Source organism: Eleutherodactylus coqui, chromosome 1, assembly GCF_035609145.1.
Source record: "Eleutherodactylus coqui strain aEleCoq1 chromosome 1, aEleCoq1.hap1, whole genome shotgun sequence".
Lineage (NCBI taxonomy): Eukaryota > Metazoa > Chordata > Amphibia > Anura > Eleutherodactylidae > Eleutherodactylus > Eleutherodactylus coqui.
The window spans coordinates 197,985,343-198,002,782 of record NC_089837.1 but is presented as its reverse complement, the minus strand read 5'-3'; the positions used below and the strand labels follow the sequence as shown (position 1 = coordinate 198,002,782).

Genomic DNA, 17,440 nt, shown 5'->3' with positions numbered 1-17,440 from the left:
ATTCTTCCAGTGTTTGTGCCTCTGACATAGCAAATGAATGGTGAAGAAATAAATATATAAGTTAACCTTTGGTAAAATGAATGGACCTGAAAATAGTATGTTTAATTCTTTGCTTGAGGATTTTGAATTCTCCAAGTGTAAATTCAAGGACTAGAAGATTAAAGGCTGTAGACACCTTCGGCCTCATGCCCACGGCTGGGAAATATCACAGCGGAATCAGACCCAGCAACCTAGAGAGACCCTATACTCACATGTCTGGTTCCACGGTGAGTGTCTTGGCCGGCGCGCATGTGCAGTTGCGATTTTACACACAGAATAGAATATGCTGCGATTTTATCCCCCCCCCCCCCCCCCCCGCAAGCGGAAAATTGCAACTGATTCCTGCTCGAGGGCAGGGAAGAATCTTTTAACACAGCATGTCTATGGCCGTGAATTCCGCAGCGATAATCCGTCTGTGGGCATTAGCCCTTAGGGAGGCAATTTAAAAAAAAATGTTTTTAGCATTCTTAGTGAGGGGACAAGTTGTATATGAAAAAAGAAAAAAACACAAATACTCACCTCTCTGTTTGCCGTGCTGATTCACTGCCACCGCTTCGGGACCTCCTGCTTATTTTTTACTTGCTCTTTAGCAGTGAAGCTAGTTGTTTACCCATAAGTGACCCCTAAACCTGCTGGGGGCTTCCACATTAAAAGCACATTTAACAGGTTTAAAGGATATCGCTGGGTCTTCTGGCCTGGTGACATCACTTGTCAGATGCCATTGCACCAGACTACAGAAGCGTAGTAGGTCAAGCACCACTGTGAGTATATAGTTTTTGGCACAGAGGGCCCGAAACTATATAGCAAAAACTCAGAAAACCCCTTTAAATGCATTTATTTTAGATCCAGTTTCAGCGTTTTGCGTTTTTCTCTCGCACACACAGCGTAATGGCAGGGCGGATATCGCGTCGCATCACAGCGCAATCGCAAACTTGCGGCGATGCGGTGCGATCTTGGCATTGCGATTTTCTCGCAGCGATTATCGCCGTCGCCAGTGGAGAGGAGCCCTGAGGGACGATCGTTTCCACAACATCAGAGGACCCACACTCCAGTAACCATTGAGGACTCCCGATCCAGTGCTGGGTTTACATGGAGTCTAATAATAACAAATGAGCCCTTCCCATCCACATGATGTGTACACAAGGGGGCGTAGTCTATCTTGATAGGTGGACAAATTGATCACACCCTCTTGAAGGAGGGCACTGCACTATATAAGGCAAGCACCTTGCATCCAGAGCTCATTCCCTAGCCTACCACCTGGGCTATGGACACCAACTTTTGTTATTTTCATCTTGTATCCATCCTTTTCTTCTGTCAATTCTGACACTCTGGGAAAAGAAACTCGGGCGGGTTCTGTTAGATAAGCTCCTACACGTAACAGGCTAGTAAACCACTAGTCTGTTTATGTGATAGCTAAAGAAGCAGCAGATTGGTGAACGGGGTGTTCTCTATAGAGAAGCAGGGGGCTAGTGCTTCTCTCCTTTTCCTCACCTGGGGATATGTGTCCTGAATAAGCACAGGCACAAAAACCCTTGCGATACCGGCTTAGCGTCCCAGTATGCATATTGCATAGGACGAACCGGCTATCCAATCTCTGGACAGAGACGGATTGCTCCAATACTACTTTACTCACAGCATAATACTGCATCCCTATGGTATGTTTCTGTGAGTAGTAGCAGCTTGAACATTCCCGTATCAGTCCTGAACACCCCACGCCAGACATTCGCATTCAAGGCTGATTTGGGTCATTAGGATACGCTATCTCTGGCAAATCTCAAATTATTGCTTTTGTCAATAAGAGAAATTTGAGTATCGAACTTTCTACCCAGGCTAGACCCGATCCTTTGAGAAACCTGCTGCATGAACAGGCCCTCCAAAAATTAAGATATTCGTTTCTTTATCAATTGGTCTATTGGTGACCTCATGATATCATCTATACTGTCTCTACTCAATCCCGATTTATAATGCTCCTGATGATCCACGAGAATTGAAGTGGTGAAACGCGTCGAGCAATTAAATACGAGAATCAGCATACTAAAAAGGGAAATTCGAATACGCTTGGGTCAAGTATTTACACTACGACCCTTATCTATAGAGGCGAGGCCGTCCTATACTAACCGGGAGACTCTCTCTGGAGGTTGGCATCATACATATCTAGCAACCTCGGGAGATGATCCCTACGGCCAAGGCCAATTCCGACTATCCATTTAGGAATTGGTCAGGTACCTCTACCCTCCTTTGAAAAAAAGGGGGGGGGGGCAAAAAAGAATTGTGAAGAAACGAACGTTCAAATCACTAAAAATTGCATCCATCTACGGTGTGTGGGCTTTATAAATAAAAAAGACCAAAACAACTGGGGATAATCTTACAAACCCCAAGTACCAATATACCCCTGCCTCATACATTACCGGCTTTAAGCAGGACAAAAACTTCGTGGTCGCCGGTGACCAGATCACACAAACACCCACACACACAGCACAATTGGATGCCCATCTTTAGTGACGGTGTGGTTGGATGGTATTTACCACGCCCCTTACTTACTTTTTTGTTTTTGTTGTTTTATGTGTTGTGCCCCTATATGTGCATTTTTAAAAAGTTCAAAATAAAAATTATATTTTTTAATTCAAGTCACCACTGTGAAAGGGCTACTCAAGTTAAATTTGGAGACTTTTTGCTCTGCCTACTCTGTGAAATATTATTTTAGATCCACAATCATTTTAGCAATAGGGTTTCATTAAAAACTTTGCATCTTTCACTTCTGTAGCTTCTACATATCGCTGTATATAGACACTGCAGTCTAAGTCTCAATAGGAGATTATTCAATGTGTTGTTTTATGACCAGACCAAAGTTAAGTTTTGTTGTGGTGATAAATTAGCTACTAATAACATGTGGGAGAGGGGTATAAACCGGGCCGGCAGTCCAGCACACAGACCAACTCTTATTGAGACTTCTGCTGGGTTTACTTGTAAAGATAAATTGAAGGAAACTGAGCTGCAGAAGACAACCATGCAAAATGTTTAATTAAACCCTACTGTAAAAATGATTGGAAGCCTGAAATACTGGCATTTAAGTGGATAACAAAATGCCCCCAAAGCTTGTAGAGCTATGTAAGGGGGGTTAACGAGTAGGATACAAGTCCCTCCTAATGATTAGGAAACATTTCAGTAAAGGTCTTAAAGTTATCCAATAGGTTTATTAACCAAGTAACTTGATGTTGATTTGGAAGCTAGGAGCAGGTTGCAAACTGTATTCTAAGGGGTCAATGAATGAATGAATGAATGAATGAATAAATGGATGAAGATTGAAGCCTGAAACTTGGTGTACCTCTGTTATATAATATATTCCTAGTCAAAGATGTTCATAGCCCTTAAAGGGGTATTCCAGTTGTGAAGGGAATTTTCAAAAAGTTCAGATATTAAGTGTTTGTGTCATGTTTATGCATGACTCGTTATGGGTATAAATCAAGCAGCCATTACCTTCTTGCCCTTCGTTTCTGATCTTTACCCGCATTACTATTTTCCAAGATGGGCACTATATCTCTGCTTATGTGCAGCTCGAAACTTAATTTTGCACAATTCCTCACTTGGTACTTCCTTCCTGTGCATGTCCACACTAAGCGTGACCCTGCTATTGGTCAGCAATCCAGTCCTGAGAGCTGAAGAGCAAAGGCCGTCCCTGGTTGTTCTTAATGAGCAATCCTGACCCATAGCGCTAGGATCCCTACAGACTGTATCTAGGGCGACCTGTGAATAAACACTTTTGTAGTGCCAGGAGAAGATAATGGTTTTTAGAACTGCAGACACAAAATCCATAGCAGAAATTCACTACAAACTTTAATAACTTTCATTACAGTGATCCCTCATCTATCGCAGGGGTTATGTTCCAGAGACCCCTGCGATACGTAAAAATCCGCCAAGTAGCGGCGTTCTATTTCCTTAAGTGAATCTGTCGAGTGAACTGCCAAACAATCGCAAAAATGAACAAACAGACTGATGCTACGATCAATGAGCCAATCAGCGCCCAGGATAAAGAACACATTCCATCAGCCAATAGCATGCAGTGTACAATCTCGCAAGCGCTAGTGGCGTCCTGTATTTCCTAGATGTACCTCAAAATTCCGCAATATAGCGAAAATCTCAGCAAAAACAGAATTATATATGGTCTATCTAAAATCCGCTGTGCACTGAAGTTGCAACCATTGAACCGCTATATAGCGAGGGATCACTGTATCTTTTATTTGACAGCAACTTTGTACAACTGGAATACCCCTTTAATGTTCAAGTCAGATTCTGTTTTACAAGAAGCATGGCCTGGGGTCCTTTTACATATGACAATCAGTCGGGCACAGGAACGAGCATCGCTAGTCAATGGAGGTGGAGCGGGCCAGGGATCATTCTGGCTCGCCCACCACCATTCACAGTAAGTAAGCAGTCCATGCATGACTAAATTGCTGCCTATTCACACGGCTGATCCGTCATTCAGTTTTCTGCATGCATGAACTTTCATTCGCCATTCCGTCAGGGCATACATTTACACTGAACAACAAGGATCACGGGAATCTGAACAATTCAGCTGGTGTAAAAGGGCTTTTACTTAACCTTAAAATCAGCAGCAGTTGTCATTGTACATTCCACTCTTCTAGTTGTCTAGAATTAGACCAACTGCATAAAAAATTATGTTCCGCTAGCTTTGTTTGAGGATTTACATATGCCCAATGTTTTGCATTAATTCCATGTTTACTTCCAAGACAAACCAAAAGGTATCATTCAAAGAGTTGCATGAGCAGTCTTTGCTTGGGTGATATATATTTCATTATTTTCCTGTAGATTTGGTCTGAGCGCACTACTTATTAGTTATATAGCTAAAATATTTCTTTATTTTGCAGGTTATAGTGGAGCAGTATGTACGGTCCCATCCCAATGGACTCCAGATTATGTATAACAAACTTCTAGAGTTTGTTCCCCACCATTGTCGACTTCTAAGAGAAGTAACAGGAGGAGCCATATCAAGGTACATTTACAATCGCCATGCACTGACTATTGTGGAAAGTAATCTATCATCTTTGTTGTGTCATTTAAATTACACCTCTATGTGGTTGATCTGAGCATCAAACTGACATACCTAGAAGTTCTCTAGTTTGTTGCACCTTGACTTAAAGCCCATTTACACGAGCCGATGATCACTAAAAAAAAAATCGCTAAAAGGCGATCGTTTTAGCGATAATCGTTGCGTCTAAATGCGCGCCCATCGTGCACGTTTCGTGCACGTTGGGTGCACTGCTAGCTGATCGTTAAATTCAGTCCAACCTAAAAATCGTCCTTCAGCCTTATCAGCAGTTCTCCACGGGGAGTGCTGATAGCATTGTTTCCCCGTGGAGAAAAAAAGGATCTGAGCGCAGATAATAGCCTCGGGCTATTAACTGCATTCAGTGAAGGCTACATTTGCACACTTAATTGCTATTAAGTAGCTGAGAAGCTACTTAATAGTTTATGCAAAATGATCGCTCAAAGCTGTCACTCACTGTCGGTTGAGCAATCATCGGCCCGTGTAAACCAGCCTTTACCTTGCTATCCTATAACTAGATCTTTTTGATGCGATTATTATTGACTGTCTTAGATAATTGTTGGTTGACACCACTGATTTTGGTAACATATACCAGCAACATAAGACCCAATCTCGAGAACTCAGACATGTTGAATTGACTTACACACTTGGCCAGTCTGAGCCTGGATGATTATTGGGGAGGCTGAGGGAGATAACTGTCAGCCAAACCATTTCATGTGTATGGTTATTAGCTGCAGGACCTATCAATAGAAATAATCTCAGCATAGCAGTAAAAAATGTACAATAAATTGCTTTTCTGTAGGCCCCTGTATTTACAGTTTTTTTTCTCTTATATAAGCATTCAAAATGTAAGTGAAAAATATTCCTCCCCTCCTTTCACTGTGCATCCTAATGAATCTATACTAATCAGTGGAGTTATTCTCCAATATCTAAATCATACCAACATGGACCCTTTAAGGCAATATTTTACAGTTGGACTTACACTAGTCTAGAGTATATTTTGAGAAACTGTACCGCACCCGACTGACGTCTCATCCAGAAACCTACTTTATACTGATGAGGGGCTAAAACAGCCTGTCTGTACATAGTTATATTTTCATTCTGGTTTTGGTTTATATGTTACATTCATGTTACAAGGTCTGTTGAAAAGACGGACATTGACTTGTTGGAAAGCTCCCTTATCGGTGGCACTGTCGAGGCATAATGACACCTCCCATTTGCATACTAATTTTTATAGGAAACCATACAAAAATGTAAGTTATTGAGGAATGTTTGGGTTTCCTAAGGAGAGAATTGCCATGTACTTGAAGATCTGGCACATGAGGACAGGGGGCGAAAGTAGGGGACGAGCAGGCAGTGTGCAAAGAGACTGATCACATGTACATGTCTAAATCTAGATCTTCCCAGGTGGAGGGATAACATGAACAATATTAATCATAGAGCACATTTGCTCTTGGAGTATCATATTTGGGTACTTTTGTTTCAAGAGGAGAAATGTGAAAATGGGAACTTGAGAATCACTTCTTAAATACATCCGATGTTAGTCAATGCTGCCCGAGCCATCTAAGCCATTTTGTCAATCTAAAAACTTTCAGCTGTTTGACAAAAAAAAAAATAAAAAAACGAGAACAATTTAAGTAGCTCCAGACAACTAATAGAACAAGTGGTTTCTCCTAATCCAACACAAAATGCAGCTTTTAATGATTACTGTAGTCTCAGTATTATTCAACCCCTTCATGACAAGCGTCTTTAGTACTTCGTAAAGGACCCTTTTTTTTTACTTTGGTGGACTTCAAAGTATGCTTGGGATTATTGTCCCGTTGCAAAGTCTGATGACACCCAAGCTTTAGCTGTAGGTTTCCATTGCCAGATAAAGCTAAGCATCTCCAGAGCATCCCAGAACCGATACCAGTCTTCACTGTAGGCAGGGTATAATGCTCAGCATATTCATTCTTCCTCCTCCAGACATTCCACTGATCCATAGGCCTGAAAAGTTTGTTTTATTTCATTACTTCACAGAACAGAATCCCCACACTTCTGTGGCTTAGTTATATGGCTTTGAGCTTATTGGATCCAAATTCTTTATGTTTTTGAATCAGTAGAGGTGTAGGTCTTCGAGTTCGGGCAAACGGAAAACTCGGTGTCAGCTGCCACCAAATCTTGCTACAGGTCTTTTACAGTCACTTGAGGGTTTTTAATTACCTGCCTCCTCAGGAATCTGGTGGTGGCTTCCTCTTTCTGCCACGTCCAGGTAGTGTAGCCAGGCTTCCTTTAACTTTTAACTTGTGAACTATGCTTCCAAGTGTATCTCTGGCAACATTCAGTGCCTTTCTATCTTTTTGTATCCTTTTCCTTGTTTATGCAAGGCAGTAATCTCTTCCCTTAACTTTCTGGACCATTCTTAATTTGGCCATATTTCTAAAATGCAATTAAATGTCACAATCAGTCCCAGCCAGCTCAGGTATTTGATGTTTTATCTCAAGCACACCAAATGCAACTTATGAAGCCCTTGATTAGTTGTATCAGGTGTGCTCGAGACAACTCCTGATTTGGAAATGTGTGCTCTTAGGTGGGACTCTTATATCAGGGGCTTGAATAGGTTTCAGATTGCAATAGTCAGTGTCATTTTGTGTTGAATTTGAAGAAAGCATTTGTTATATTAATTGTGTTGAGCTATTTAAATGAATCTTGTTTGATTGCTTTTTTTGCACAGCTGGAAGTTTATAAATTCGGTAAATTAATCTAATTTTCAATGCAAATCACAGAGGTGAGAGAAAAAAATGTACAAACACATAACTCACAGAAAAACTGCAGGGCAGGTCCAATCACCATGTTCCCTAGTAGCATGCAGAGCCAGATTGCAATAAGCAGGAGCAATTTGTTCAGTGCAAACTAAAATGCAGCCACACACCTCAAACCAGATTGGGGGAGGGGTGACTGCAAACAAAATAGTCATGTGAACCGATACCAAGCATGCCAGCCATTGATAGGTGTGCCACACTATACAGAGGCACAACTCATACTGGCAAAGCAGTGGATTGCCCTGTATCACCAATGCGCCACACTGGCATAACACCCCGGGGCCCCATCAGCATCTATAGCAGACTGCACACAAAAAGATATTGATAAATGCAGTATTTGTATTTGCTATGAAGTAATTCTTGCACATCTTTTCTTAGAGCACCTGCATTATACTGTACATTCTTATTTCTCTTGTCAAAGGGGTGTGTTCCTATACTGTCTGCACCATAAGCACTGATTACAGAGCATTAACTGTGTAGGGACCCAACTGGTAACACCTTGTCATTTTTTCCATACTTTCTAGGTGGAATAATAGGCCAACGTCACAGTGCAGAATTTTGAGCAAAGGTGCTCCAGAATTTTTATATTTCAGGGATAAACAAATTTACTAAAATAGACATGTCATGAGAGGTGGCACATCCTCTCTCTGAGGGGTTTTCTCATATTAGACATTTTTGGCATATCCACAGAATATGCCATAAATGTCTGATAAGTGGAAGTTCCCCCAATGCCATTTTTGTTAGCTAACGGAATAGCTTCATCCAGGTAGAGAATGAATTGAGAGTCACTTAAACAGCCAAGAAAGCTCCCCTAACGCAAACATAATATACTCCTTACATGAGGTTAATGGCATTCTCCATGAAAAGCATTTAAAAAAATGAACAAATCCAAATGGAGCTTGTAAGTGCAATAAACAGGGATGTGTGGAGAATATTGTTATCTTTACGTAAGAAATGTATTTAGGGGGGATTTCATTTGTAGGACAACTTCTATGAAGGTAAAATATTGCAACAAAATGTTTTATTTTTGATTGACAAATTTTCAAATGCAGACTTGTGATGCTTTGTACCTCATGTATTTTAGTGAAAAAGCCGACATGGTCCCAGGATATGACTTCTTAGTGAATTCTGTTTGGCCAGAGATCGCTTGTGGATTAGAAGAAAGACTGCCTTCCCTCTTCAACCCTGGGAATCCTGACATCTTTCACCAGGTCATTATTTTACATGATGTACAGCAAGTGTTTTTCAGCATCTGGCAGTCAAGTAAATTGCATTAAAGTAGTAGTAAAGGGTTGTGGTGCAAAAAAAGTTGCAAATTATTGCATGTACCAAAGGTGTGACATAATTTGCAACTTTTCTTCTTTTTTTGCTCTTCTCACATCACTTGTCTCAGGCTTAGCAAAGGAAATGGGTGTCCTGTGGCCTGACAAATGTATTAAACGTTATACTTAAAATGGTCATAAATTATAGCGCAAATCTACTGGTGCACGGATAGCCAATGATGCTCCAAACCAAAGAGGCCTGTGTCTTATAAAAAAAAACTTGGCACAACTTTCCCCGGCTTACTGTTACTAGAGACTTGAGCAAGATTGCTAGTCTTGGGGCTCATTCACACGGGCATATTGTCACCGTGTATTACACACACAAATTTCCCATGCGTAACACCCGGTGCATGGAGGCAGTAAAAGTCTATGGACTTTTATTCTTCCATTCAAAGCTGCATTGGAACTGCAAGTGGAAACTGCGTATAAAACGCAGGAGAAATAAATCGCAGTGTGAAAAACATCAATTCTACCATTATATGTTTTTGGTTTTTGTCCATTTTTTTTTGCAGCATTTACTATGTGCTATAAATGTTGTAATTTTTTTTTCCAAAATCATTTAGGTTTTTCCGCTTCCACGCTGCAAAATACATGTCAAAACCTGGTGACACATATTTTTGAAGTCCCATATCTTTGCAATGCCAAAATCCGATGCTGAAATTGAAAATAGAAATGACGTCACTATTTTTGACGTGTATTTTAACCCCTTAATGACGCGGCCCCCTTTTTTTTCCATTTTCGTTTTTTCTCCCCCTTAAAAAAATCGTAACTCCTTTGTTTATCCATCGATGTTGCTGTATAAAGGCTTGTTTTTTGCAGGACGAGTTGTAGTTTTCAATGGTGCTATTTAATGTACCATATAATGTACTGAAAAACCTTTAAAAAATTCTAAGTTGAGTAAATTGAAAAAAAAGGGACATTCCGCCATCTTTCAGTGCGTCTTGTTTCTACGGAACAAAAACTGCAATAAAAGCGACATGATAACTTTATTCTACGGGTCAGTACGATTACTACGATACCAAACTTGTAGAGTTTTTTTTTACTATACTATTTTTTATTTTCAAAGACATTACATTTTTTTCAATTATTTTCTGCGGTCATCTTGCGCGCACAATAACTTTTTTTATTTTTCCATCGACGTAGTTAAGCAAGGGCTCATTTTTTGCAGGATGTCCTGTAGTTTCCGTTAGTACCAATTTGGAATACATGCGACTTTTTGATCACTTTTTATTGCGTTTTTTCTGGGAGACAGGGTGACTGAAAAAGTGCATTTCTGGCGTTCTTTATATATTTTTTTCAGACAATGTTTACCATACGGGGTAAATAATGTGCTACTTTCATAGATCGGACTTTTACGGATGCGGCGATACTAAATATATATTTTTATTTTATTATTTAGATGTTTTAATTATAGATATGGCAAAAGGGGGGGGGGATTTAAACTTTTATTCCTTTTTTTTTTTTTTTTTTTTTTTTTTTTTACAATTAAAAAATCTTTAATCTTTTTTTTACTTTAGTTTTAAGTCCCCCTGGGGGACTACAACATGCGATACTTTGATCGCTCCTGCAGTATGACGTAATGCTACAGCATTATGTCATACTGCAATTTGACAGGCAGCCTATCAATCCACCCCATGCGGATGGCTGGATAGGCAGTCTGCTAAGACAGCCCTGGGGCCTTTCAGAAGGTCCCCGGCTGCCATGACACCTGCACAGCTCCCCCGATCTCACAGCGGGGGGGGCTGTACGGGACCCCCGAACATTGTTCGGGGGATTTAAATGCTGCTGTCAGAATTGACAGCGGCATTTAAAGGGTTAATAGACATGGACAGCCAATGTAATAAACAGCTGACGCCCACGCTGTATGAAGAGCGGTCACCCCGCGACCTTTCTTCATACATACCCCGACGCTCCAGGACGTAAATGTACAAATCAATGGGACGTGTATTGTAAGGATACTCTGGCATGAAATACACAGCAAAATGCACATGTGAACATGCCCTAAGTAACCTTCTCATGTAAAGCATTGTATATCGGGATGCTATCACTGTCTGATTGCTGGGTGTCTGACCTTCTGGATTTGATTCGCTATGGGTTCCTATTGGGGGGGGGGCACCCTTGTATTTTATAACAAGTGTGACATTAACCTTTTATTATTCCCTTGTCTTTTTCAGAACTATAATATTAGCATGGATTTTCTGAGAAAATTTGAAAGACAGTGTGGGTCCCAAGCAAGTGTAAAGCGATTACGAGCACATCCATCTTACCACAGTTTTAATAACAGATGGAATTTACCAGTGTATTTCCAAATAAGGTAACCAGATGACTTTTCAGTGTTTAATGATTAAACTAGTTTCTTCTCACACAGTATTACTACTTGCAGCATCGCCATGTCTGTCAGTATCTGTGTAGAAGCAGCTCTTATAGTCTTCTCCTTATCTTCTCTCTGTGGTGCTTTTTCTTTTTTAGTTGACTTTATTAACCCCTTAGTGATGGGCCTACTTTTTTGCTTAATGACCTAGTGATTATCATCGCTGCTTTGCAAGAGCTGTAGCTCTTTGACACAGCCATATGAGGGTTTGTTTTTTATGGGTCGATTTGTATTTTTAATGGTATCACTCTGGGGTACATATAATGTGTTGTATAAGCTTATTAGTGTGTAAGTGAAGGCTCTCGTATGCAGAAGACAGCAGGAGCGCTGTCTTCTGTATACAGCTGGTATCCAGCTGAGCTCTCCGAGCAGGGTATGCAGAAGACAGCTGGAGCGCTGTCTTCTGTATACAGCTGCTGTGTTGTTGGAGCACTCAGCTGGTATACAGCTGAGCACTCTGAGCGGGGTACGCAGAAGACAGCTGAAGTGCTGCTGTGTTCTCGGAGCGGAATACCAGCTGAAACAATGCTATCAGCGGGATACCCTTCTCTTAGTCCGAGGGACACTGGAATCACAATAGCACTCTCTGGAGGCTGAGTACTGATTCAAAGGCACTGTCAAAGGTGCTGATTCAGCCACCAATCGCTTGCCCTACATCCAACAGGTCCACTCACTACGCTTTCTTTTTGTTTTTAACTATTGATTAGATCTCTTCCTTTTCAGAGCCTGGCATGCTTGTCATATGTGACAGATTGCCAGTTACTGCTCAGCAAGACAAGGTTACTCTGACAAACAATTCAGCCATAGGCCAGCAGATGGCAGCAAACAATTGGGTGTTGAACACACTGGGTTAGTCATCATAAACAGTTTTACACACACAAAAAAAATTGGTACCGTTTTAGCCAGTAGAGCAAAATGTGACTGTTCTCAGCAAGTGAAACCAAGTAATCTTGTAGATATGATACATTTTAATGGCTAACAAAAATACATGATGATACATCAAGCTTTTGAATCTACTTAAGGTTCTTCCTTAAGACAAAATGGAATACTTTAGAAGAAGCACTTAAAACAATACCAGAACAGGAGGAGCAGAGGAGTAAATTAGTCCATTGATATGGATGGGATTTATGGTCTCTAAATTGATGTTAGGGGGTCACCAGGCCTGTGTGTTATCTCTGTTCCAGATTTCTGATATAGTCCACTCTACCATGAAACATTTTGAAATGTTTAAACTTGTGATGAGAGTTTCAGAGATTGTTATATATTTGTACTCCCAAATCCTATGGCGTTGAGATTTGAATTTGCCTTTTAATATAGTAACTTTAATATGTTCTATGTTGTGTCCGTGGCTAGAAAAATGCTCCGAAACCGGTAATTGGACATGAAACATGTGAATTTCCTAGGGATCGTATAGCCCTCTTGTTTGTTGGCAATCGTGTAGCTCTAGTAGTGACCTACAATCTGCAACTACAAAAACTGCAAGGGTACTAGATCATACTATACACAAGGACGACTGTCTGAGAATCATATTCCCGGACCCTCCCCTTCTGTGTTACAGGCAACTTCCAAATTTGAGGAACAATCATTGCATTGCCCTCTGACACATAAAAAGGAACTTATAAGGACTATAGGATCCCTTTGTGCACCATGAGCACAGTGTGAACAGAACTGCATTTTCTTAGGTTACAAATAAAACTGGTGAAATGCAAGAGCTTAATAACCGATTTTGAATTTAGAACATATATTGCTGTATATCTGTGTTTTACACTTGCATTTTTGGAAAATAATAAGCCCCAGACATAAGTATTTGGCAAATATTTCAGAGATAATTTTGCTTTCCTCCTTTAGGTTTAAAGAAATAGCAGGAAGCTTTGAATCTGCATTACTTTCTCATCTAGAGGAAGCTTCAGGTATATATCATATATTGCATTTCAGGTGTTCAGACACACATTTCAAAGGATTGGCCACTTTATCATTATTGTTACATTTACAAATGTGCTTCCTAATTTATAGTTACTAGATGATCAGGAGCGCCTCGTTTGGCACAGAGTGTTAAGGCAACAGTATGCAGTCCTAGGCTCTCGCTCACGACCTGAAGGTTCACTCCCTCGGTTCAGGTACCTAGCTCAAGGTTGACTTCCATCCTTCCGAGGTTGGTAAATGAGTACAGCTGCTGGGGGGTAATAAACCAATTACCTGAAGGCGCTGTCGAATAAGTAGGCGCTATACAACAATCAGTGCTGATGTCATACTCTGGCATACTTCCCGCCCCCGACATAGCTACTAATAGAGAGGCACGTTACCAAATGCACTTATCAGCCGTCATTGAATAACTTTGAGCACAGGGAAACTAACGCATATGTAGTGCCATGCGCAGCATAGTGCTCTTTAGATATTTATTTACCTTAGGGCTTGCTTAGAGTCTGGCTTTGTACGGCTTCACGTGAGTTTACAGGAGAAAATTAAGGTTTTCACAAAATTCATTCATAGCACAAAAGCATATTTTTTACTCACATAACTTTATCTTTACATAGGAGGTATTTTGGTTCAAATTTTTTTAGCATGTTTTACTTTAACACAGCGTTTACATTTTTATTTTGATTTATTTTTACTTCTACCCAGTGTCCAAAGCATTAGTGCCTGTTAGCTTATCACTGCTAGATATTCTATTAGGCCAAGTCATTAGCATGGCATAGTACATATCTGCCAATGGTAAACCTGGGGGCCATTTTTAGACTCATGACTTAGGTGTAGTGGTCGGTATTGACAGTGCAGAATGTGAAAGGGTTTAAACAAAAGTTACTGTGGACCTAAAATTGGAAAGGTATTATTCTTTATCGATCGCCCATAGCATTCTTATTCTTGCTAATTATAGAATAAACTGTTAAATGATTTAATGTTGTGTTGTCTCTGTTTTTCAGCTGAAAGTGCATATTGTCTCAGAGCTACCAGTGTCTTGTGGACCTGTCTAACTTCATGCTGGTCTGATCACATCTATCTGCCATTACTTGCTCACCGTTTCTGGAAACTTACCCTGCAACTGCTGTCACGTTATTGTGTATTTATTAAAGAAGTGAGTAATGATGATTGTGCCCCAGTATTTCTTATTTAATGACCACTGTCATCTTGGATGTTTTTAATTTCCTTTTATAAACTGTAGAGTGCAGGTCAATGATGTTTGCTGTTAACATGCAGCAGATCTGGACTATAAGCAGTTGTCTACAGATAATTTTTTACAATTCAGCAGATTGATGTATAATTTTGGCCAAAAACAATATACCGTATTTTCCGGCATATAAGACAACTTTTTAACCCTGGTAAATCTTGTCTAAAGTTGGGGGTCGTCTTATACATCGGGTATAAGCTATAAAAAAAAAAAAATTAATACTCACCTCCCGCCGCATTCTGCGATGATCTGCTGCAGGCTGTCGCTCCCTCCTCCATGCCAACAGAGCATTGCTTTCTGGATGCGGGGCTTGAATGCCCTGTCTCCAGAAAGCTAATATTCTGATTGGCTAATTCAGCGTGGCGTCAGCCAATGAAAGCCCGAGCTGTGTTAGCCAATCACAGCCATTCAATGACATCAAGCCCCGCATCCCGAAAGCAATGCTCTGTCGGTGTGGAGGAGGGCGTGACAGCCTGCAGCAGCACCGCGGGAGGTGAGTATTGATTTTTTTTTTCCTACACCGTATTCCTGGCGTATAAGTCAACAGTTAGGGAGTCGTCTTATACGGCGGAAAATACGGTATTGTCTTTGTGATTTATGAAATTAAATCTCTACTCATTCTGGGTTCAGCAGACCGGTGGTGGTGTGGGGTGCTATCAGTGATTGGCACCTATCTCTGTATCTTACAGGGAAGACGGTCATTAAAGGGGTTCTGTCGCCAAAAAAATAATAATTCTATACTCGCCTGAACCTTGTTGGGCCGTTCACCAGACACCACCTCGTCTTGCGATGTCCCTTTGCAGGCTGTATAAGGTAGTGCAGAAGCTGGAAAAGTTCCAGCTTCCGCAACTGCCTCGACCACTGCTGGACAGCAAATACTTCCACCCGGGTCACTGGTTGGCACGTAACGCGTCACTCCTACGCCGGCCGCGTCTAACCTCCGGAGCCAATGCCGAGTGCGCATGCATTCCCCTTCCCGGCGCGTATGCACACTCGCGATCGACTCCTGCATATTACGGGCCGATGCGAGAGACGTCAGTGGTGACGGAGTTAGGATTGCCTGACTCGAGTGCACATGCACGCCGGGAAGAGGGAGACGGGAACATTTTTAAAAAGGGCCAATATAAATGTACGCTGCTTGCTGCCAGGCAAGCCATCAAGAAGATAAGTTTTAAACTTGCTACTTTTTCATGATTTTAAAAGGTTTGTTAAAAAGAAATTAAACAAATATATATATCAAAACTGATTAGCGTGATGCCTGCAGGGGGGATATAGCTAAGTGGGAGGAGTTAACACTTTCTGCTTAGTGTCGCCTCCTAGTGGTAGTAGCTATACCCAAGGTCTGGCTGTGTCCCCCAATGAACGTGACGAGAAAGATATTTTGCGGTAAGTTATACCGAAAATCCATATTTTTACCATTTCTTCAGTAAAATTTAATACTGTAGTCCTCCTGGTCTCCTGACGTGAGGTAGGGCTATGCAGCCCCATTACACTGACTTGCTGTGGGTGGGTCTACATCGCTCTCCCCACATCGCTCCGAGACCAGGAAGTATGTCAGCGCTGAGAGAGAAGTGCTGACAGGAAGACAGATAGAAGGTTTAGCGTGCAGGTGCCATGGGAGTTAACCTCTCATGCGGCAAGTAAACAACAAAGGGAGGAAATACAACGGGATTAGGTGAGTATGCTTTGTTTTTTTAACTTCTCTGTTTTCACTGGTTAGACTATAAAGTGATGCAGGGCAGGATGGAGGTGAGTATAATTTTTTTTTTGCTGACAGAACCCCTTTAACGAACAGTACCTCCCACTGGATCTCCAAATCCAGAGCATTTTTGCACAAAACCCTACATTATTTCAATCTGCTGCACCCTCTCTGCTGTATAACATGGTGTCCACAGATTGCGCTGCATGCACAACATGACAGGTTCCCTTTAAAAGCTATTCCCTGGTTGAGACAAATTTTGGGGGTTAGCCACTTTATCATTATTTTTTACAAATTGCTGGAAATAGCTCATATTGCAACATATACTGATTTCATGAGATGCACGAACAGTAGTATGTTTGCACTTATGAGCAGATTTGTGCCCAGGGTGATAATTTTGTTTGCTATCCTAATGCAAAAATTTCTCTCTGCCTCTGTCTTTTAAAGGGTCTAATACATCTGAAATATAGCTTTCTAGATATCTCTTTCCTAAGTGATTGATTGTGATTTTACAGTTGTCCATCTATGCCACGTCAGAAGGTAATGTAACTGAGAGTAAAAGTTTGATGCCCACCAGCAGCAGAGATATACCCCCTCCTTTCAGATCTGAAGACCAGCAGATTGGGTCAGCACCAGATGCCCAGTCTTCCCTTATGTCAACGCATAAGCTAATTCTCATGGTTGCAGATATCGATAAAATAATGGATCAGGTGAGAACAATCAATTGGCTATTATAGTATTTTTTTCTTCAAACATGATCATTTTGTTGTTGATTACTGTTGCGTCTGACACAGATGTACTTCATATCAAGGTAAGGAAGTCTATAAACTGGATCAAGCTTGTGGTTCAATTCTATTTTGGCGACGGACGAACTATAATTCTAGGAACATTCTTTCAAAGCAAGATTGTTCATTGACGAATGATGTCGACTGATTTTGCCAGCTGTCCTAAAGACCCTTTTACATGGCCCAATCATC

General features: G+C 41.0%; 1 protein-coding gene across 3 annotated transcripts in view; it reads left to right on the top strand.

Moving 5' to 3' along the window:
• Nucleotides 1–17,440, top strand: part of COG2 (component of oligomeric golgi complex 2) — a 65,697-nt gene that overhangs the window by 29,475 nt on the left and 18,782 nt on the right. For all 3 annotated transcript variants that reach the window (XM_066605330.1, XM_066605322.1, XM_066605338.1), the window contains 6 exons: nucleotides 4,926–5,050; nucleotides 8,990–9,116; nucleotides 11,402–11,541; nucleotides 13,447–13,508; nucleotides 14,520–14,671; nucleotides 16,979–17,173. In XM_066605330.1, coding sequence (XP_066461427.1) covers nucleotides 4,926–5,050; nucleotides 8,990–9,116; nucleotides 11,402–11,541; nucleotides 13,447–13,508; nucleotides 14,520–14,671; nucleotides 16,979–17,173 — 801 coding nt within the window. The remainder of the gene's footprint in view (nucleotides 1–4,925; nucleotides 5,051–8,989; nucleotides 9,117–11,401; nucleotides 11,542–13,446; nucleotides 13,509–14,519; nucleotides 14,672–16,978; nucleotides 17,174–17,440) is intronic.